This window comes from Plectropomus leopardus, chromosome 14 (genome assembly GCF_026936395.1).
Source record: "Plectropomus leopardus strain MGB_pleo_1.0 chromosome 14, ASM2693639v1, whole genome shotgun sequence".
Taxonomy (NCBI): Eukaryota; Metazoa; Chordata; class Actinopteri; order Perciformes; family Serranidae; genus Plectropomus; species Plectropomus leopardus.
This window is the reverse complement of record NC_142189.1, coordinates 8,781,707-8,805,329: the sequence shown is the minus strand read 5'-3', so window position 1 is coordinate 8,805,329 and position 23,623 is coordinate 8,781,707. Positions and strand designations below refer to the sequence as shown.

General features: G+C 37.8%; 1 protein-coding gene and 1 long non-coding RNA gene across 13 annotated transcripts in view; one reads left to right on the top strand and one right to left on the bottom strand.

The window, feature by feature from the left end:
- Positions 1-16,164, top strand: part of LOC121953759 (dystrobrevin beta) — a 44,730-nt gene extending 28,566 nt beyond the window's left edge. For 8 of the 11 annotated variants that reach the window (XM_088087723.1, XM_042500978.2, XM_088087725.1 and 5 more), the window contains 9 exons: positions 369-459; positions 1,984-2,072; positions 3,256-3,369; positions 5,438-5,534; positions 5,873-5,893; positions 7,852-8,011; positions 9,393-9,482; positions 9,681-9,734; positions 10,749-16,164. In XM_088087723.1, the coding sequence (XP_087943849.1) occupies positions 369-459; positions 1,984-2,072; positions 3,256-3,369; positions 5,438-5,534; positions 5,873-5,893; positions 7,852-8,011; positions 9,393-9,482; positions 9,681-9,734; positions 10,749-10,774 (742 nt within the window). In that variant the 3' untranslated portion in view covers positions 10,775-16,164. Of the gene's footprint in view, positions 1-368; positions 460-1,983; positions 2,073-3,255; positions 3,370-5,437; positions 5,535-5,872; positions 5,894-7,851; positions 8,012-9,392; positions 9,483-9,680; positions 9,735-9,893; positions 9,918-10,748 lie in introns of all 11 variants that reach the window. The other 3 variants (XM_088087724.1, XM_088087726.1, XM_042500979.2) reach the window with 2 other exon arrangements.
- The window catches only part of LOC121953438 (uncharacterized), a 95,400-nt gene that overhangs the window by 25,934 nt on the left and 45,843 nt on the right, over positions 1-23,623 (bottom strand). The gene's annotated exons all lie outside the window — the stretch shown is intronic.

The window sequence follows — 23,623 nt, the reverse complement described above, 5'->3', positions numbered from 1 at the left end:
CATCTGTCCACGCCATATGCCACGCCCATGATCATCAAAAGTCTTATGCCTTATTTGACATTTCCAGTCAGTGAAGAAATGGCCAGAACGGGCACTGGCACAGTCACGAATGCATTTGGCATGCTGCATTCTCTCTTATCCATCTCAATTCATTGTTACGACCAATTATCTCCGACTGTCTATCAACACTGGAGTCAAAGCCAAGTGTCATATATTGAGGTCACCTCAATTATAAAGTTTTACATAATCACTTTGACTCTACAAACTTTCCCCTGTACTTATATAAAAGCTTGTCATACTAGAGTCAGAGTTGCTGTGTATATACAAATGTGTGTGTGATGTATTTCTCTGTCTGTGACTTTGGGCAGTGTCTTGGAGAGTCCCAGTCGGCTAGATGAAGAGCACCGCCTCATCGCTCGCTACGCTGCCCGCCTGGCAGCCGAGGCGGGCAACTCCACAGTGAGTGTCTCGCAGGACGCCCCGTGGTGGGCTTTAGTCAACCCGCATTTCACGTTTAATGCTTTGACAAGTTATTGTTAGGCGCTTCATTGTGGCTGGAGAACTTGTGTAAAAACTACTCACACTTACAAGTCTGATTGAGTAATTCTCAACCATGAATAATTGGGGGTCAGGGGGGTGGGGATAAGTATTCTTATTTTCAAGGAGTTTTACTTGTTGTTCATCTTTTCTTGCAACTCAATCACCAGAAAAAATGTTGGCAATCCACAGATAGTTCACATTTGTATGTTATTATGTACCAAACATGTTGAAATTTTATGTTTTGAACAACGCCGGGATTAACGTATGTTTATGTTTAGGCACCCATGTATGCTGCTGGAAAAAGGTCACCAAAAACACCAACAAATAAAGCCTCTGGAAAAACAGACTGGAAATTGAAAAACATCCCTGTTTAATAACAAAAAAGCAGCTGGAAAAGTGGCAATGGATTACCAAAAAACACCCACAATCGGCAGCACAAAAGCGGCAGGAAATGCATTGACGGGTCGCTAAAAACATCCACATTTAACATCACAAAAACCGATAGGAAAGTGGCAACAGGTGAATGAAAAACACCCACTTAAAAGCTGCAGGAAAAGTGGCAATGGGTTGCTAGAAAACACCCACGCAGAATGCACAAAAGTTGTTGGAAAAACGGTGATGGGTGGCTAAAAAAATCCATGTTTAACAGCACAAAAGCTGCTGGAAAAGCAACGACAGTTCCTAAAAAAGATTCATATTCGGCGGAAAACCTGCTGAAAAAGTGGCCACTGGTCAATAAAAATAATCACTGTTGTTTGTTGGTCTCAAACACGGTTTTGCAGCTCAGCAGCTGTCTCGCTTAGATGTTACCTCCACCTCCAGATGACAATCGCCACATAAACTTTGTCACAGAAACACTGATTTGTTATTTGTCATTTTTTGGTTTAAGAAGAAATGAAATTAAAGTTGACCCTGAATCCTGCTGCTTTTTTTTTGCGTACAAATGTAACATATCTGTGGTTTGCAAAAATGCACAATACCAACATTTTCTTCTGGCAACTGAGCTGTTTGTTGATACATGTAAGAAACACTTGTCATCTGCTTTAAAGTTGCTTAAGATTTCAGTCCTGGTCCGTTTGGGGACATGCTTTGATCACAGTCAGGGCTAACCTTGAAGCTTTATGTAAAAAGTTTGGGGTAGAAGTTAACTAGCCTACAATTCACAAAGAGCATTTCACTGTTTTAAATTTTCTAAGGCAGATAATGTCTATGTAAGGTCACTCTGGGTTTATTTGGTTTTGTACTTTGCAGTCTGAATCTTATATGGGGGGATAAATAAAAGCTGTGCTGAGCTGAAATGGCTCCCTGTTTATGCAGAAACATAATAAGCCTCCAGCAGAGAGTCATTACTGCTCACCGTGGTCAGACGGTAGCTGTTGGTGTTTGACTTTTGTTGTCCCGCCGTTGTTGTTAATGCCCTTCTATGCTAATTTTGTTTTTCAGCAACAATGTCCTCCAACAGATCTGGGTTTCAACTTTGATGCCAATAAGCAACAGAGGCAGCTGATTGCAGAGCTGGAGAACAAAAACAGGTAAAATTTATCTTAAAAACAAATCAGTATTGTTTTTCTGGTTGGTTGGCTGGCTGGTAGGCAGTGGTGTAAAGAAACAAAGTATTATCAGTTTAATTAACTTAAGTACACTTCAATATCATTTGTAAGTAGCTGCAATCTACTTGAGTATTTTTATGCAAATTTTGAATTTTCTACATTTATCTGACCACTATAGTTAACAGATGATAAACTCATAAAAAGTATGCATTGTTACAAATTTAAACAATCCAGCACTGTACAGAATAGTTGAAGGATTAATTTGACATTTGGGAGATATGTTTTCTTATTCAGAGTTAGATAAGAAGATCGATACCACGCTACAAACTGATGCCCAATACTTGTCACTGCGGTCAGGCCTGATGGTGTCACAAATAAAAGTTGAGCTGGCCTCAGCATTTTTCAGCGCTCCAAAGATGACTCACTTGTAGTGTTAACACAGCATTAAGGTCATCTGTTATAATGTTATATATTGTATGTTTTATCCAAACAAAAGTCGAACTGTAAAATCAGCATGTTGTGGTTTAATGGGGAGGGTGATGTGCCAGATTCTTTCTTGGCAGTAAATTCCCAAGACTAAAAAAAACAATGTGAAGAAGCATTTCTGGGCTACAAAAACCACTTCGTAATGGTAAGGAAAAGATCATGTTTTGTGTTTGGTAGCACAAAACCCGCTGGAAAAGCAGTGACAGGTTGATAATAAACACTCACAAACTGTAGCACAGAAGCAGCTGAAAAAGCGGCAACGGGTCCCTGAAAAGCACCAACGTAGAGCAAGACAAAAGGTGCTGGTAAAGCAACAACTGGTTGTTAAAAAACACCGACATTAAGCAAAAAAGCCACTGGAAAAGCAGCGACTGGTTGCCACAAATGGCCACATTCGACAGCATAAAAGGTGCTTGTAAAGTGGTGACAGGTTGTTCTAAAACACCCAGGTTCTAAGGCATAAAAGCCACTGTTAAAGTGGTGACATGTGAGAGGCATTTTTCCCAAAATGTTGGAGTTCCCTCAGAATTAGCTCCAACTCAACCAGCTACAACATTAAAATGTTACGTTGACTTTTCCAAAACTTTCTTATAGTCCTCTTATTGTAAGTATATTTCTCTGATAATACTCCTGACTCTTTCAGCTGTTTAGTTCACTGATGGATTGTTAACTTATTCAGGGAGATTCTGCAGGAGATCCAGCGGCTGCGTTTGGAGCACGAGCAGGCCTCTCAGCCGACCCCAGAAAAAGCCTCGCAGAACCCCACGCTCCTGACTGAACTGCGGCTCCTCAGGTATCATCACTGCTAACACCACCACATCTCCTACAAACACATCTTCCTCGCAACAACAGCGAGAAAAAGCCATATATTAACGATATCAAGCACCTCTTCAGGGCTGTTAATGTAGGCTGGACTCATTCTTCAAGAAGAAATACTCTCCTCCTAATTCAGGGGGGTGTTTTTGAATTAGCTCCACCAGCAGCAGCGTGGACATTTGTCATGCTGGCAGGATGCTGAGACCCTTGGGTTCAGTTCTTGGAAGAGACTCACCGTGAGAGGACGCGTTACAGCACTTGTTGCCCTGAATGAGTCCTTGTTTGTCTGGCCTGGCCTAAATAATGAATCAGCACTAAGGTTTATGGTCACCAGCTGTGACAAAGATTTAGATCGTATAATATTCTAATATTTTAGAGCATTAATTACTGACTATGCTGTGTCATTATATACAGTTATAGCACAACTAGATGTGAATTTGAATTCCTCTCTTTCACTCTTTGGTATGTCTGTTATATTTTTAAGAAAACATGGTGAGCAAACTGTTAAAAAATTCATTTATATCACTAGAGGATACATTTATTCTACTTCTTATTTATCTCAGTTTAATTCAAACATGTCTTGAAGCATTTCAGCTCACTGAAGCTGTTTGTGATTCAGGTTATATACCAGGACATTATGAAGTAGTAATATTTCATCACAGACTGCACTGTGTTTGGAGCCTGGCTGGACGGCTCTGATGTTGTCTTCATCCAGCCCGAGGACACAGAGCAGAGCAGAGCTGTTTACAGTCTGCAGATGTTTGTGAGTTTTTGACAGAACAGACGGTCGATTGCTACAGCTCTTTGAAGGTTTTAAAATGCAGCTACACACTGTGAACACCAGAGGGTGATAAAAAGCCAGAATCTGCACCTAAAATAGATGGCCTGAGATTTACAGTGACCCCTGAAAGAGGCTATGAATTTATACTTGCTGAGCAACTAGTCTGTCCCCAAGCTCTCCGTCATCGCTGTCAAACTGCTCTGCATGTTTAGTGTAAATGATTGTATTCCTGGAGAAAAGCAGCTCTCAATTTATAGATGAGATGAGTAATATTAGAAGCTGATTAATAAATTCTGAAGTGCACACACATCTCTATGCACCTCACTGCTCCAGGTCCAAATTTTTGGTTTATAAAGATAGTCGGGTGCATCGCAGTATATCAGAGTTCAGTTAGTCACAAGTATTTACAGTATGTTGACCAGGAGTGTAACGGTGAAACTTGCTCATGTTACACGTGGAAATATGTATACAGTACTAAAAAGGAAAAACAATCCAACAGGCTAAAGTTGCAAGTATTCCACTTGGCATGTCTTGAACTCTCTTGGGCAGACAATTTGAGATCTAAAATATGAATCTTCTGGTACATTTACATTAGGTCAAGACAAGTCCAAAGCTCGAAACTGATTGAGCTATCTTTTGCTATGGTTGTACTATTCCATGTTTGGTCTTTATCCCATTCTTTGTTGAACACTACATACACAGTTTGGGACAGTATAATTAATTGGAAGCTGGCGACTTCTGTTTCACCTGTAGTGTCTCCTAAAAATGAAAATTATCCACATTTTTGCCTTATTAAAATTATTTTTTGGGCCACATCTGGGCTGATAATTTGAGATCCCTGCTTTAGATCACTGATGACAATAAAAGTGGCACTGATGCAGATAAAAAAATACTAGAAAAATATTATTATACTGGACCAGAGCAGCAGGAGCTGATGCAAATAATATGATTCTACATACATTCAATACACAATGTGTCTTCAACTGATCCTTGACCTATTGAACCCATGAGTAAGTCTAAACCTCTCACACACATCTGTAGCAAAAACCCTACAGGAAACACGTTTTTGTGAAATAAATTACAGACATGTATCCCCAAACTGTACATAAAAATGGAAATGGTTTCCCCAATCAAGGCTCACCTTACATGGACTCACTTTCTTAAAGAAAACATTTATCTGTGGATTGTATTTCATTACAGCCAGATCCAAGTACTAGAAGTGTCTCCCTTGCGTCTGAATGTATCCCCTAAACTTCTGCTGCAGGCACCGGAAGGACGAGCTGGAGAGGCGCATGTCGGCCCTGCAGGAGAGCAGACGGGAGCTGATGGTGCAGCTGGAGGGACTCATGAGGCTGCTAAAGGTAAGACGATCACCTGTTTCTAGAAGAATCAGGTGTGATTAAAAAAAAGCCTCTAAATCCGTATTAATAATCTACTTTAGAACGGTGCACAAACACTAAATTAAAATAGATGTTGTAAATCTAGTTACAGGATTCCGTTTTACATCTTGTTTGCATGTTTGATTAAATGAGATGTTTGCATGTTTGGTTCTTTAAAACTAAGACGTCGCTGTGATCTTAAGTTATGTTAATGTGCCGTATGGTGCATGCACAAATCCCTTCTTCCTCTTCCACTGCTTTAATTCTGTTGCTCTCACTCTCCCTGCTCTCTCTCACTGCTTACCCTTGCTGGCTGATAGGATGAGGAGCAGAAGCAGGCTGTAAGTTGCCCTTAATTCAGTTTGCTAGGCTCAATACCTGGCTCTAGTCTCAGCACTTAGTTTAATGCTACTTTACTCCCCCGGTCACACAGATGTGATTGAAGGAAGTTTTTGTTATAGATTTTAAAGAGGGATGTTAGGGAAGGTAATGGGATTCCATTATCTAACTGGGTTACACTGATCTCATCCTACTCCAACACTTCTTTGTAGCACCTTCGGGGAGCTAAAATTGTAGACTGCGACACAATCTTTAAAACCAGTTTTCTCAGGTACTTGGTCTAAACAAGTTGAGAGAACTGTGTTTTTCTTAGCCCAAATGTCAGGGACCTGCTCCTTTCATCGGCACTAACAACCTCCCCTCTAATGTGACTGCAGTCTGGCCGGCCATCTGCTGCCTGGCTGAGAGCCATCGACCTGGGCCTGCACCAGTCCCAGAGACGCACAGTGATCCTTTCTCAGTGAGATATATCTCTGGTCTCAGCACAGGCCCCAGTGGCTCACCCACACATGGTTCTCATTACCCCCTCGATGCAGTAAAGGTGCACTATAGACACACAGAGTATAGCCAGCCACTATAGGATTACCAGGAGGTTTTCTTGCCTTTAAACCATTGCTTTTGTTTGTTCTCCCTAAAAGGATTAAGTTCTTTTGGTCACATCTGTGTCTGTGTTTGTTTTAATAAAAGTCACCTTTAGATGCAAAAAGGTCGCCTCTTCCCAAAGCTGCAATCTGTGGTTGCAATACGGTCTCTTCCATTGAAATGCAGTTGTTCCAGAATTGGCTTGTTGATGTAGAGATTAACTGGATTTTTTCTCTCTATCAGAGGCACAGATTTACTAAAGGCTTGCAGATGGAAGATTGGCCAGTATGTCATGAAAATAACCAAATATGCCATGTTATTTGATAACTATGCCCTAGCAAAAAGATGCCCAGTTACATTAGTCAGCTAGTCTTTTTGCACCTGCCATGGTCAAAGACAAAAAATGTGTATATACGTACGTCAGTCTTTACTGATATAGCACGGATTTGCTGCTGCAAGTCAAGATCATGGCCAACTCATAAACATTTTTTAAGACTAACTTTCACAAATGATTGAGATTGAGATTGAGATGTGTCAAATTATTATTGAGATTTTTTAAAAAGTCATGAAAATAGGCATATTGTCTGATGTATTATGAGATGACTAAACTTGAGTTTAAAGGAATAGTTGGACATTTTTGGAAAATAGAATTTGTGGCCAAGAGAGACCACTGTCTTGACATGTATGAAGCTACACCAGATAGCATAGCATAAAGACAGGCACCATTTATTTCACTATTATAAATTATTTTAATTTTGTCAAAATAAAAGTCCTCTGCTACCTTCATGTTTTTCTTAAAGGGGTGGAGCACATAATCTAAATTTTTAGGGGGATGTGTACCCTGCGTCCTCCCAAAAACCTACCATCTATGATTACTTATGAATACATTTAAAAAGTCATGAAAATTGCTTTATTATCTTATTACAGGAGGCCAAAACTTTAGTTTAAAGGAAAGTTGCCGATTTTGGGCAACTTCTAACTTCTAACGATTTTTTTTATTTACGTACAGTAAATATGATGCCACATTGGGTAGTGTAGTTTAACATAAAGAAAGTAAATAAGGGGTAAACAGCTAGTGTGGTTCTATCTGAAGGTAACAAAATCTCCATACCAGGAACTCAAAAGCTCAGTAATTTTCATGTTGTATCTGTTTTGCTTTCCATTAAAAGAAAGAAGTGTGAAAACACCAAATTGCAGTTCCATATAGACAAGAGTGTGGTGTCAATCTTCTTATCTCACTCTTAGCAATAGTGCAAATAAGCACAATTCTTGAAATATTGAGCTATTACATAGCCCACAGTGCAGCAAATGCCAACTTCTACAGGCTTCATCTTTTGCTGATGATACTGTAACTAACATGGGTGCTTTTATGTTACAGTCCCAGTCTGGAAGCTCCCCTCATTCCTCACCCAGTCATGGTGCGGGCTGCTCAATGCCCATGCCCATCCGCTCCACCTCGGCTGGGTCCACGCCAACTCACACACCACAGGACTGCCTGGCAGGAGTGGGAGGGGATGTGCTTGAGGCCTTTGCTCAGGGTGAGTTTGCACCTAAAATTAGTAGCTATTTACATTATATGGACTAATATTTTTGAAGACATCATTTAGAAAATTAATGTTTTTGAATAGTGCTTATTCAATGCGCTGTCATCCCGAAACAACATTGATTTCCACTGACTTCCAAAGCCACATTTACGGTCATGGTGATGATATAAAACTCAGTGGTTCGGTTAAGATAGAACATGATTGTTTAATACTTTCGTTATCAATATTAACAAAATGTATCTCACATGACAGATGTCACATGTGTCAGGTCACGTGTCAGTAGCGTAGTATGCTACACATACAAGCTTAATATGATACTTAGTTATTAACAGAAGTTAACGTTGACTTTGACACACAAACGCTGGTCTCCTGGGTGAAAGTCCTGTGCTTGTTTGACCAATTCACTATTCTTCCTGTACTATTTACAGGAACTTCTTCCATCTTTTTACAACATTACAAAAACTTCGCTTTTAATACTGAAGTCGCTTTTAATACTTCCTCAACTCACTTCCCAGTCTGCTACCGTAATAATTACTACAGCCAGTAGAGTGTGCTGCCTAACAATAAACAGAAGTATGGGTTACAAAAAGCTGCTTGCAGAGTCAACCTATATGGCTGTTTTTTTCTGTAAGAGCGAACTGGATCACAAGCTTACCTAAAAAAAAAATCAGATGATACTTTGATACTTCCCACAATTATGCAGTGATTCTACCACTAGGCAGTGGTAAAATGCATCTAAATACACTCAGTCAAGTATTGCACTGAAGTACAATTCTTAAACATACTTGTATTTTATTTGTGTACTTCCACTTTAAGTTACTTTATACTTCTAGTCAACTACTTTTCAGAGGGGAATATTAATGCACATTTAATTTATTTTAGAGTAATTAGTTCCTTTTAAATTGAAAACAAAACACAAAAAATGCTTACATGATATGATGCAATGTTCACAGTTGTATACATCGTATCTAAAACTGACTCCAGATTAACAAACTACAACATTAAAATGCTCTTAAATGTATTCATTTATGTTAAAAATACAATAATAAAACATTCAAGAGCAACATAACACTGTGAAAGGCGCCACACTGCATACTCAGTTATTTCACTTTTAATACCTTACGTGTATTTTGTTGATAATGCCTCTGTACTTTATCTGAAGTAACCTTTTGAATTTTGGACTTTCCTTTTAACGGAGTATCTTTAGCTTGTGGCTTCCTACTTTTTCTTTAATGTAAAGGGTTTCAGTACTTATTCTACCACTGTCACCAGGGTATGCACTTCAGCTGCCTGTGTACACTTTAGTATAGTTACACTGCAAGACCAGAAACTGTGTGTGTTTTTGATTTGATTCAAAAATGTCTCTGTTTTTTAGGTGTACCTAGAAATCTTCGGAATGATCTATTAGTTGCTGCTGACTCAATCACAAACACCATGTCATCACTGGTGAAAGAGCTCCACTCAGGTTAGTCTGTTACACTTTTCATGGTTTGAGTCCGTTTTATCATCTGGACTATGTTTTGTTTAAGACTGTTTTGTTTCCTGGCATTTAACACACAAAAAATGTTTTTTTGCATGTTTGTTATTCTCACACCTGCTACCTGCTTTTTACATACAGTAGTCACCAAAAAAACTAAAAATCTCAAGTTTTATTTTTTTTAAGTTGATGATGGGGGAGTTGAAGAGGAGACCAACATGAGGAACGGTGGGGACAGAGGTAAGTTTAAGTGCATGCCAATAATTTCCTACTTTAATCATTCAGATCCATTCAAACTGTATAAAGAGTATGCCAACGAGAAACATAATGCAGAATTATTTGTGATCATAAAGATCAAGCCAAAACATAAACATGCAGTATTTCCTTCTTTTTTTTCAGCCGAAGCAGAATGAACAACAAAAAGTAGGAATTACAATTAATTAATATTATATTATGCATATATAATGTAGTACAGAAGCAGAGAACAGCTGTGCCTGTAATAATTTAATTCAATTCTAAAGATCAGAAGTTACTTATCCTGTTATTTCGAGATATCAAAATTGCTTTCTGGTGATAATGGGTTAATTGTCGAGAAAATAAGCTGTTGTTCCCAAGATACAACAACAGGAGGTTGTTTTCTCTATTTAACAGGATAAATATCTGTTTTCAAAAGAGAATTAAAGGCCATTTAATGTGTTAATTATTTCATTATCTCCAAAAAACATATTGTCATGTAGAAAAAGGAGGAAATTAAACTGTCATCACAAGAAAACAACCTGCTGTTGTTGTATCTTGGAAAATTACAGCTTGTTTTCTCAAGATAACGAGATAATTAACCCACAATCACGAGAAAATGCCATCCTGAGATAAGGGGATAATTAACTAAAATTATTGCAACCACGGGTAGTTCTTGGCTTCCGTATAGAATAATTTTACAGAAAAAAGTTGCCTGAAGTATATTTGTTTTCTGCAACTGGACAAAAAGTAGTGGGTGCCAATTATGACAGTGTTGCTTCTTTATTTGCTGGACTGGAAGAGTTGGCTGCACCTTTATCACACCTTTATCAGCCAATAAAATACTTGTTTGGCTCCTTATAATGAGCGTCTGCTACAACCCTCCATCCAAAGTAGCAAAGCACTATGGCACATTGCCAAAGTCTTTTTTTATGCCTTTTTTAGCAAATTAATTTAGACTACGTAGGCTGTCAGCAGCACTAAATATGCTCTTCTGTGTGTCTGTATGTGTGTGTCCAGGCACATTGAGAGTACAGAAGCACTGAGGAAAAGTGAAAAAACCATTCCACCCCGTAAGGACATATAGTCATCAACTGGGAAGAATCAGTAACAACAACAACAACAACAACAACAACAACAACAACAACAACAACAACAACAACAACAACAACAACAACAACACCAACAACGACAACCCCTGGCATTAGCACGTAGAGTAATGCATGCTGTAATCTAACAGGATTTCACTATGTGAAAAAAACTTCACACCTTGCAGGTAGCAAGATGTGTCTAATTAGCGAGTGTGTATGTTGTCCTGTAAACAAAAACTGCTGTAATTACCCAATGATTTCCCTCATGACTGCTAAGGAATGGCTTGCAGTGCTTTCTCCCCCAACTGTTCCATAGCAGCAGATCATTCTGTATATAAAATACTGTAAACACATGACCACGGGAACGCCCCGACATGAAGGTGACAACATGTTCCCTGTTATTGCTTTTGTATGATTAGCGCTAGTAGTTTCTTTTTGTTTTGTTTTTGTTTATTTTGTGTTTCTTTTTGCATGAAGTTGCACTCATGTTTGGATTTAGGTACTGTACCATGCTATGCCAGCTCTCTGTGGGATTATGATGACAGCTGGGGTGTCAGAAGTGTCTTGCCTCAGAATTCACACTGAGTGTGTTTACTTGCACATCCATATTCTGAAGTTTGTTAAAAAAAAAAAACTTTAAAGTTTGAAAAAGCAGAAATCTGGATATGCTCCAGTTTCTGTGAAAAGGATTGTTTGACATTTTGGGAAAAACACTTATTCACCTACTTGCTGAAAGTTAGATAAGATCGACACCATTCTCATATTTGTGCAAAGGAGCAGTCCGATATTTCAAGAAATTGGCTTATCTGGTTTCTTAACGAGAGTTAGCTAATATCTGTACACTAAATATGAAGCTTCTGCCAGCAGCCATTAAGCTTAGCTTAGCATAAGACTGGATACAGCTAGCTTTGCTCTGTCCAGATGTAACAAAATCAACCTACCAGCACCTCTACAGCTCAATAATTAACATGTTATATCATGTTTGTTTAATTCGTTTAAAAACTCAAGTTCAAAAATGACAAGTTGTGGTTTTAAAGGATGTCAAATGATGGACTAGTTCTTGGCTGAGCACAGTGGCTTCCTGGAGTCTTGTTTTTGAGCTTGCCAATAAATATAGAGCACAATTTAGCATCTGTATGAGATGCACCAGGCTCTGAGCCAAATCAAATGTAAACCCATCCACTTTATTATTAGACTTTTTGAGCAACAAAATAGTATAAAGAGTGCAAAATTTCATTACAGGTCATTGGGAGAGAAGGTGGATGGGTCCAACAAGCACAGGACTTTGACCCAGGAGACCAGTGTTTGTGTCCTGTGTGAAACTAAAAGTCAACGTTTGACACTTCACTTATTAGTGTGAGTCTACTGACATAACTAACATCATTCACGATCGTTTCCTAACTGTAACCAAGTATTTTTGTTGCTAAAGCTATCCGCCGACCCCTTATGCAACAAGATACTAAGCAAAAATCTGTGCTTCTGCCAAAGAACCAAATATGATAATCAGGATTGAGCTTATTTAATATTCTTTTCTTTTTTTAAAGATTATTTTGGGGGACTTTTGACCTTTAATCAACAGGACAGATTCAGCTTGAAAGAGGGAGAGAGGGGGGCAAAGGGCCAAGGTTGGAGTCAAACCTGTGGCCACTGCAGCAAGAACACAGCCTTTGTACAAAAGCTAGTGGGCGCCTTATGAGCTGACTATCTGTTGTTAAAGTGAGATGACAGACAAAACCACAATGTTGTCGTTCTTCCATTTTGTTTTTATACAGACTAAACAACGGAGATATTGCCAGGCTAGCTCTTTCTCCATGTGTCCAGTCTTCACGCCAAATTAAGCTGACCAGCTGCTGGTTGTAGTTTTACATTTACTTGCAGACTTGAGAGTGTTATTGATCTTCTCATCTAACTCTTGTCAAGAAAGTAAATAAGCTTCATCACAAAGTGTTGAACTATTTATTTAATCACACAAAAATAAAAATTAGTTGCAGCTGTCATATATTCTTTCTTGGAATACGTGAAGGGATATGTTATTATTGTGCAAAGATGCACATTAAAAAACATATCCCCTGTCAGACTGTAACCAGGAATAACAGCTGGTTTCCAGAATACTGTGTGCACGTAAACACACTCACTAAGTTACATACTGTACTGCTGCTACTGCGCTCTCAGTGAGCCATCCTTGCAAATAAGAGGGCTGTGCAATTACTAGAAATCGATGGGGCTACTACAAACACAGTAATGAGCTTAGTCTCATTGTTTCCTCCCCGTGCAAACTTAACACACCTGACTAGACGGCAGCCTCAGTATTTATACTTTAAAGTGTAGGGAAGCACCTCAGGATGTTAAAGTAGTAATGAATTAGGTGTTGAGTTGTAGTTACAAAATGAACACTATACAATATGTAAGGTTGTAGTAAGCAGGTAGGAAATGCTTTGATAGCTTTATTTAGTTAATAAAGGAATACTGAATATGTGCAATGAAGGTAGGTGCTCAGGGACTGCAGAGCTACTCTAGAATATGGCGGTAATGTCCTTTAACTGCTGGACATCCCTGGCCACAGACTGAGAGGTTAAAGGTCAATGATGATTAGATATTGAGGATTTCGTTCCAAAACATACACCCCAGGAGTGGAAACTAACTTTTTTGTCCACTTCCAAATGCAGCTGGTGGATTCCAAAATCTACCAGCCACTCAGTAGATTACCATTGTTCTCTGGCTGGTAAGAGGAGCAAATCTACTTACATATAACATAACTTACATATTTTACCAGAATCTGGTTGGTGGCTGGTGCCAATTTTCCAGTTCTGATACATCCACTGCAACTAAAAAAATAAAACGTGCAGTAAGATTTAGTTAAAATTTCCTAAATAAGTTACAGGTATACTGTGCAGGCATTGTCACTACTGTTCGTGAACACAACATTCAAACTTGGCCCTACAGAGCGCCACAAAGATTACATTTTTCTGTAGGTCAACCCAGAAAGCTAACGTCAACCTGGTACCCTCGTCAAAAAACCTATGAGATTTTTCCATTGGATTTTGGATCATTGCAGCAAATAAGCTCAGTGGTAAACAAACGTGTATGCTCACATGTTTGGTTCAGGAAGATAATCTTCACAAATGCATACCATTTTTTAGGATTTTTGAAGCCTACATGTAATTGTCAGAAGCAAAAAGCTAATGCAAGGCTAAAATGAACTACACTATGGTTGCGTAGTCACCACTACGAGGCTGCAAAGCTGCGTTTGGAGTGGTTCAGTGTGATGACGTTGTGTAGTCTCACTTAGCCACTTGTTAACAACTGTCTTTTTTAAGGCACATAAAAGCTAGAAAGTTTGCGAGTGGGGTATTTACTGACGTGTTTTATGTTGTAGAATAAAGTGTGAAAGTCTCTTAAGCTCGTGTTAACCACAGACCTCATTTAAAGCTTCCTGTCTTCTCTTTCAGTGCTTGCTAGTGAAAGCAAGTGAAAGACAACCTCAAATTCACTTTTGTTGTGGAACTAGCTTTATGTGCTTAACATTTTACCTTATTATACTTTCGACTTTGCGGCACTGTATGTGTGTGTGGCGATTTTCATGGCATTCTTTTGGATGCATGCTGCTACTACCCATTTGCTACCTTCCTATAAATTCCTGACCTCACCTGCACATTATTTTGGCTGGAGACTACACTAAAAAAATACAGGCAAAGGGCGGAATCTCTGCAGATATATACACCACCACACTTTCAGTGGGTTATTAGTTATGCTTGAAAGAAATTACTTCGGTGTGAGTCTATGCATTATTTTTTTGCAGAAAATCCTGCAAAGTATACCTTTAATTTTACCAGTCATTAGTCTCATTTTGGAATGAAACTCCTCAAATATATTTAGGAAAACAACAACAAGTGGTTTAATCACTGGGTAAAGAAAGTGAATGATTAGTAGGAGAGAAGTTTTTCAGAAGTGCTATGTGGTGAAGCATGTTGTTGGATATACTTTGTCTGTGTGTGAATTTGTGTCTTTCACTAAAAAGGTGAAGTGATCTGTCTGTTACAGAGGTACCTGTCAACCGGAGAGGATGTTTATTTTGATTGTTCTAAGTTACGTTTACATTTTTTGTTTTCTGGCTCAATGTTTTTGTCCTTCAGGGTAGCCAAAAATTCTCAAAAATGAGCAATGTTTGGTTTTTCGTAAATGAAAAGCGATAAAAGGTCTGGGAGCAGTTATATCTTATGGGTAAAATCTGACTGAATGGAGCTAATAAGCATGAGGTTTTTGTTTTGAGATCTGTACAGTAAGCCTATCCTATAAGCTAAAGTAAAAGGTTTCAATAACCTGTTACACTGTGTCACGAAAAAGAACAAAAAGAGGCTTCTCTGTTATCGACATTTTAAATGTGATATTTTTATTCAGTTCTCTGTTCTACGTTATCATTATTGTTTAGTATTAGTGGAGTGTAGTCTATGTAATGAGTTTGTCAGATTCACATGCACACTCATGCTTGCGTAGTCGCCCAAATATAAATTATTATGGAGAAAAGCTGAAATATAGAAATAAAAATTCTGTGACTACTGCTGTCAAAAAGTTCAGCAAAAAAGGTCCAGAAATTATTAAAATGCGGAGATAAAAATTCAAATTTATTGTCTTTCCCTTCATTCCATTTAAATTCTAAAGTTTCTTTTCGTTCTTTCGGTTTGTGCCTGTAGCTGTTCTGTAAAGTGCTGTATAAAGTAACCATTCAGCAAATAAGATGATCTATCAGCCTTTATGTCTGTGACTTTGTAGAGATTTTATTTATTTATTTAATGTGTTCTGGGGGAAACTCATGCTCAGCCTTTACATTTGTGCCAAACTGTTTGCAGACATTGTGTGTCATACAAATTACAGGTATATATTAAGTATATCTGCATTAGTATGTTGTTGTTGCCCATAGTTTATTCACAAAATGCCTGAAAATGTTCACAGTTAATGGTTTCCACTGCTGGAAATTAACATTTAATAAATAATACAGACGGAAAACACATTCCAAATCTACTGATAAACTCCCTGATGTCATTATGTGGAGGCAATAATGTCAAAACCCCGTCAGACCAACTCTAACACAAATAAAACGCTCATACAGAGGTGCATACATTGTGATCCTGTTATTGTTTGCAGAGAGACAATGTGCAAAGAGGACGACCTTGACGACAACGCTCCCCTGATGTTATTTATCTATGTATGTGTTCTGTACGGTTATGCTTCTGGTACACATTTGTTTCTCATGTTGATTTTACAAAACATAGTTTTATGTCACAAAGCCACTGTCTTTTGTAAATAAATCAAATGTGAGATATATTAAAAAAAAGATTTAAAATATGGCTTTGACTGGTTATGTCATAAATGTGTGATTTTGATCAATCTTTACTTGGTCTCTTTATCATTATGTTATTATCATAACACACACATCATTTATTAATGTTGGAAAATAACTGGGTATGTTTCTTCAATATAATTTTGAGGTACTTATAGTTTACATTTTCTTTTCTTAACTTCTACTTCACTACTTTCAGCATGACAAATTACACTTGTTAGTCTATTACATGACACCATGAGTTACCAGTTACAATACTTGCAATGTTTTTTCTCTGTCAGATCAAATGATCATCTCATAAAATGTGCACATTGATACTAAACACAATACATAATAGTAACAATAACAGCCGTGCGTTTTTAATGGTAGGTAGATGTGGGACTGTGATAAGCACCATGATGAGGTGGAGATTGTTTGAGTCCCAATCTAACATTTAAAAATAACTGGTGTTGTTATGACAGGAGAGCAATGAATAAAGGAGGTTAAAGTAGTGAATGAGTTAAAAAATGATTGTCACAGTCTCTGTGCATGCACCGATAGTATTTTTTCCTTTCTGATCCTACACTGTGCCCAGGTGTGCCACGGTGCGTCAAGAAAGCCTGGCCATGAAATTACCAAAAGTGTGTTTGGCACACACTCGCCACTCTTGACAGGGTGCATCTGACTATGAGCTGCTCCCGTGTGCAGAGAGCCTCTGTGCACACAAGAGGACACCATGTCACCACTTCATTACCATTACCGTCTGAAGCCATCATTAATATTAATAATGGGTACTCCTTGTACTGACATTACCAGCAAAAATCAGCTGCAACAGTTTTTGGGACGCCATCTATACATGCTGGCATGGCACTGCTGATCTCTTTTAAACATTATAAGCAGCCCAATAAGAGGAAACAACTTTTTTGTAATTGCTTCATTGTCTCAAGATGACAAAATTCAATTTTTCAAGATTTTTCAACCGTTTATTTTGGATAATAGTTGTAAGTACAGCCCTTCTTGGCCTCAACGGTATATTTAGGTTTAGGTTTGTTTTCCCCCAAGGAACACAAATACCCTTAAAAAACAGGACAGAATGGTCGGGTCACCAAGGGTAATAAAATAAAACTCAATAGCAATCAATATCAATACTTTGCGTTAAGGGTTACTTTTACATTATTCCTGAGAATGGAAGGAAATCAACAAAGACAGCGCCAGCAGGGCAGCAAGAATTAAATAAAGTCCATATTAATATCAGTCCATCCAGTCCACAGAGGAAACCAAACCTGTTAGCTCCTAATGGCATGTATTTGAGGAACATGCATAGAAGTCCACTGTAAGCCCAAGCAGACCAGTCACAGAGGATTCAGGGGAAATTACAAATGTAATGACATCAGAAAAAAGAGCTCACAATGCAAAATACTATATCAATTCTGAGTCACATTAATTGACACAATACAACAATGTTGCATTGTTATTTATTAAACTACCCAGAAGTATATAAGGCAGCTAAAATATGCTCCATATTGTCCAGCTACAATAAAATGCTGCTTATGCATTAATACATCAATATTTATATTTCCATCAACAATATTTACATAATAATATAAGATTCTGGAAGCAGGCATACTCCTGAATAATGACTACTTTTATCATATAGATACTTTTACTCAACCAAGTACTTATTTCACCACTTCTTTCTTTCCATAACAGATTTAAACAAAACTTTAGCGATATTTTCGAAATGTCAATAAAACACAATTACGGGATGACTGCCTTTCCACTTAGTGATGTTATGCAACTTTTCTCACAGTAACATTTCAAGAAGCATTGTGATGGTTGTTTAAAACAACAGCAGGTTTATTCCTACTGCAGTCACCGCACTAGCTGTCATTATTTCCAATCGAAAGCACGTAGGCATGTTATGTGACCAATAATGGAAAGGCCAGCCCCTTATATGTGGGAGCGACCACGTATGAGGGAACTGTAGGAGGTGATAGCCCACCATTTCACTAAGGAATTGTGGGTTCAAAACTTCCAAAAGATCTGCTCAACTTTCAAAGAAATATGCGATGCCATAACACTTCTTGTAGTGTCTGCTGCATCATACCTGAGGGAGCCAGTTACTACTGACAAGCACATAGCATCATGTGACCTGTAAAAGCAAAAAAAAGTGTTTCCATAGCAGTTTTGCAAAATATGGCTTTTTCGAATTACCTGAAAAACTACCTCATGTGAGCGCAAAAACTTTTTTTGCGGTAAATGGGAGTGTTTTTGAAACCGACGTGTTTACAGTAGTTGTATTTTATATTTGCAATTTCAATTTGTCTGGCCAGATATGTCATCTCTTCGTCAGTAAATAAGTGTGCTTGTTTGTAGCTCAATTTCTGATTTTGACCTCAGCACATAGGAAGCTAGAAAGAGCTGTATTTACTTGTTGTTTTAAATGTGCTTACATTCAAGTTAAAGTTGTTTGTTTCTCAAAACTTGTCCATGACTTGGCCCTCACCCACTTCCTCTTTATCAACTTCTTCTAAACAGGTCAAACGAAACACAATGCCCTTTCCTGCTTTACCTACAAATCTAAATATAATAAAACAACCCTGCCCTTTTCCTGTTGTTTCAGCACCAACAAGATGAAGTCGGCACACTTTGACCTATAAGCATCCTCATCTGTGGGTTTCTAGGACAAGACAGAGTTTCCACAAGCCGGCAGCACACATACTCCTCTGTGGTTATGTGGCATCGTCTTGCTGCTGCTGAGGCTGCTGTCCTTAGATGAACCTCTCAGTGCCATTGACTCTATGAGAAAGAGGAGATGCTGCTGCTTCCAGATCATTGAACCACATCCGCCTGCTGCACACACATTTTCTCTCTCACTCATTGCCCCTAAAGAGCACTCAATGTGCCTCACAGGGAGCTGTTCTCTGAGCTTTTAACCCTCCTGCATCTGTAGCATTTACCTCACTGTGTCTCCGACTAGTGGGCGTGTGCGGGATAAGTGTTGGTAGTAGCAGTGGCGGGCTGCTGTAGGGTTAATGGAAAGAACGTGATAAGAGGTTTGATATCTTGTTCTAGCTGCACTCCAGGAAATGAATGAAGATGTGCTGCGAGATTAAGATTCTGCTGAGAGGATAAAATCTATGAAACTACATGAGATGAGCTAAATGCTCCTCCATCTGCTCTGATATACAGATCTACGGCTAAATAAATTATTAGCCCAGTGCACCCAGGAATATAACCAGCGTGATTATCTGCTTTGGAAAGTTCCGTACAACTTGTTTGAGCAGGTTTGTTTATTTGAAAAGAAAAAAAGTATATACACTAAAAAGCCACAACATTTTTTAATTTTTCTATTAGTGCAGCATTATGTTGTTGTACAGCAAATTGGTGCAAAAATCATCACTATGACATGCTTGCTTAAGTCACTTTTTTACAGTTTTCAACCGCTACAACCCCTGAAAAGGCTAGAAGAGTAGTTCTCAAATTTCTTCTCATCATAGCCCCTTTTGAAAGCTCAAAACTGATTGCTGATCACATTTTTTTAAACTGGAGAAACTACTCACAAAAGGAGCAAGGCTGAATTTAACTAAGCACTATACAACATGTTATGATGAGTTAAGGAATGAATTTTGTTTTTCTCACATGCCTCCATGGTGGACAAAGAATCCCGAAACAGAGAAACTTCTCAATAAATCCATAACATATAATAAACAGTATAAACAGTAGCAATGTGCAGGCGTGCTACTTGTCTGTGTGCGAGGCTGTTTGTGCAGAAGTCTCTTTCCATATTACGGTTTTAGCTAAAATGCATTGTGTGGTAAGTACTGTGCATACGACTTTTTCAGTGAGACTTGGATTATATTGCAGGAGTTTTGTGAGTTTGTAAACAAATGTTTTGATATAGTTTTGTTAAACATGACCCCTTGTACTTTTACTCATCAAGAATTTTCTCTGGTTTTGGAATCCTCGTTCTCTGTGGAGGCACGTAAAATTCAATGTAACACATGGGTGAGTTGTTGAATTAAAATGGTTATTTGGGGGGTGAAATTCAAATTGAACACATAAAAGACAAGAATTTCCTGCTATATTGACACTAACTCCATTATTTTGAACACATTTGCTTAATGAACACCCTCACCAAAGTACGAGTCAGTCCACCTTGTACTTCTATTTTGTTTTTGCTCACATGTTGTTTTACTTCCAAAATAAATGTTGTTTTAAAGCATCTATGCAGTTTCTTCATAATGCCTAAATTAATCAGATTCATCAAACTTTTCCACAGCATACATTTTTACTTGACAGAACAGCACAGGCGTAACTTATAATGTTTATGATGGCTCCATCCCAGCAATTCATGCAACACAATGCAGCAAATAACAATGTCATTAGTTACATCTGTGATTGATGAGTCAAAATGTTTGCTTTGAAGACTACCAATTGAACCCAAGGTAGGAAAATAGGACACTGTATTTTATCACTGAATCGAGTCCCAGAAGTCACAGTAGCCAAAGAGCACACAGAACAATGAAGAGTTAGAGATATATATACTATGTCAGAAGTTTACAAAACTAACAATTACACATGTAGTAGCAAAGGGGACTAATGTGGTGTAATAGCTGAGGTTTCTGCACTGGAATGTGCAGATTGTGCAAATGTCAGCAACCACTATACTTTACCGCACTGTATGTACTCAAACCTCTGCCAACATAAAATATATAAACTGAGCAATTTATCAATAAACTTGCACTGTGGTGTGAGAATGTGTGGAAGATGAGATACTACATTAAGAGTTTGCATCAGTGTAAAGAGGCAAATATGCAATGTAGTACCATCAAAAGAACAACTGTAGAGAGCACGTGTTTCGCCTCACTAGGCCTCAAAGCTGGCCTGAGGCATCAGCTAATTACATGGCTGCTTAGGGCCCCACAGCCATCAGGGGGCCCATAAATGCAGCACATTAAAAATGGGGAAGTCTCCTTGGGTTCCTGTGCTCATTTTGTCAACATTTAAATACAATTACTTTGTGTGTGTTGTATTAAAGTTGTACTTAAAATATTGTAGCTTTTCTTCAACCCTTAGATTTTTCTAATTGTAGTTAATTGTATGTTACAAAAAATGTGAAAAAAAACGTGCACGTGTGCACCACGCAAAGATCATTTTGAAACATATAAGTTGTAATAATTAATTTTAAAATGCACTACATTTCAAGTGCCACTGGTGATATTTTTCTATGACAATATTATGGCAGAAACGTACAGTTACCTCTTAGACTTTCACATAGCTGTGTCGTATGACCACAAAACACACGTGTATAAAGGGGGGGTCAAACAAATACCTGCTATAGCTCCATGCCCGAAATAGGCTGGAGCTGACGCTGTATGACCAACACAGTGCCACCAAAGCAATAAAATCAACATATACCAGATCTCTCTAAGGGGAAGTGGTGAATATAAGAAAAGGGCATTCGTCTTCACACACAGGTCTAGTGTTTATTTTTGCCCTGAGGTCACATCAGAGGGGCCAAGGCAGTACTTGGGGGACCACTGGGCCACTCAAATGTCTCTGAGGTGTAACGTGAGTTTAAAAATTAAGCATGGAAGTGCTCCAATTGGGCATTAATGGTTCAACTTTTAAATAAAAATGTTGAGGCATCCCTGTGGACTAATCATCTGAGATGCATACCAGATGACCTCAGTTCAATTTGGACCTTAGTTGCAGGACACACTCTTTGTTTTAACCCTGTTTACCATCTGTATTTCTACTGTCATTTGTTAAGTAAAGGTCACATTGTCTCTAAATATGAAAAAAAAACCAAATAAATAAATAAGCATAAAGTGTTTTAAGGAAGTTACTTTGCAAACATAGTTTTACAAACTACCAATTACATCACACTGGAAGAAGCAGAACTACAATAAAGCTACCCAAGCAAGAAATCTAGCTTTGTTAACTAAAGCTACCATCTTCTAAAAAAGTTGTTAAAACTACTCTGCAAAAGAATATTGAATTGAACAAAGCACATGTGATATGAAATTAAATGAAATATAATACAAAAAAAAAGTCACATGCCAGTGAAAAATGTCACTGAGCTGAGTTCAGTTCACAAGTTCACAGGCCAAACAAACCAAAAAAGTAAAATACCCCACTATTCATGTTCAAGTGCAGAAATGTCAGCTTTGGTTTTGTATACATTGTCCATCAGCTAGACAACTGTCTTCAGAGACTTATGTCCAGGTGGAGGACCTGCACCAAGCAGGATGACTCAGTTAGCTGGATAAAACTGATACAGTGCTCACATGCATTCTGTCTGCCTTTATGCTGCTGGACTGTCAATTTACTGGTTATGTCAACCTTTGCACAATTTGCTTTTGTATTTTCTTTAGATATTTACCTCTCTTTAGCATTTGTATTTATTTAGATATTCTACTTCTATTTATATTTTTTTAAATTTAACTCTATGTTTGCATTTTATGTCTTACATTTTCCAGCATTCCTAATTCCTTATTTGCACCTTCTACCAAAAACAAGTTAGTTGGACTAAAAGTCACCAGCCATTGGTATCTGCACTGCTCTTACACTTAAACTTCATCACTTTATGTTGCAATACCTGCACTGTCAACCACCTAAATTTGTAGTACCATCATAAGCATATCTACTGTTACTCTATTTAAGTACAAATCTGAGGTACTAGTACTTTACTTAATTATTTTCTTTTCATGCCACTTTAAACTTTGACATCACCACATTTCCAAGGGAAATGTTTGTAATTTTTACTTCACTACATTTATCTTCCGGCTTTAGTTACTAAGAAAAGCTTCTAAAATGTTTTTGTCAGAAATTATATCAGCAAACAGTTCATACAAGCACAGCTGAAATGATTAGTCGACTAATTAATTATCCATTTGACAGAAAATTAATTTCCAACTATCTTAATAAACATTTAAGTCTATTTTAGGGGAGGTGCTTTATTTTATTTTTTTTGCATTAGATACTTTTACTTTAATACTTTAAGTACATTTTCCTTATACTTCCTTACTTTTATTTGAGCAACATTTTCATGGTGTAATGGAACAAATACTTCATTACAGTACTTAAGTTTTTTTTTAAATAAGTACTTTACTTTTTTTAATTTCTGTCAAATTTCACTTTTACATTTCCCCTAAGCATTGTAGTTAGTTACTGCAAAGTAGGGAAGGAATTAGGCAGGGAGGAGGGAACAGAACGAAAAATGAAGGAATGGGAGGGAAGAGAAAACTTTGTTTCCTTAACTTCTTTAAGTTGTAAAGAAAAAATACCTTGTTTTTCTCAAGGTGTAATGTACGCCCCATTTTTATGGTGAGATATGATATGAGGAAATAAACAATAATTCTCAAAATTCTGACTGCTTGCTTTTTTATTAACAGCATTTACTTGTACTTTTACTTAAGTACATTTAAAATAAAATTATTTTTAGACTGAAGAACATTAAATATCAGATCATTCAAGACTTT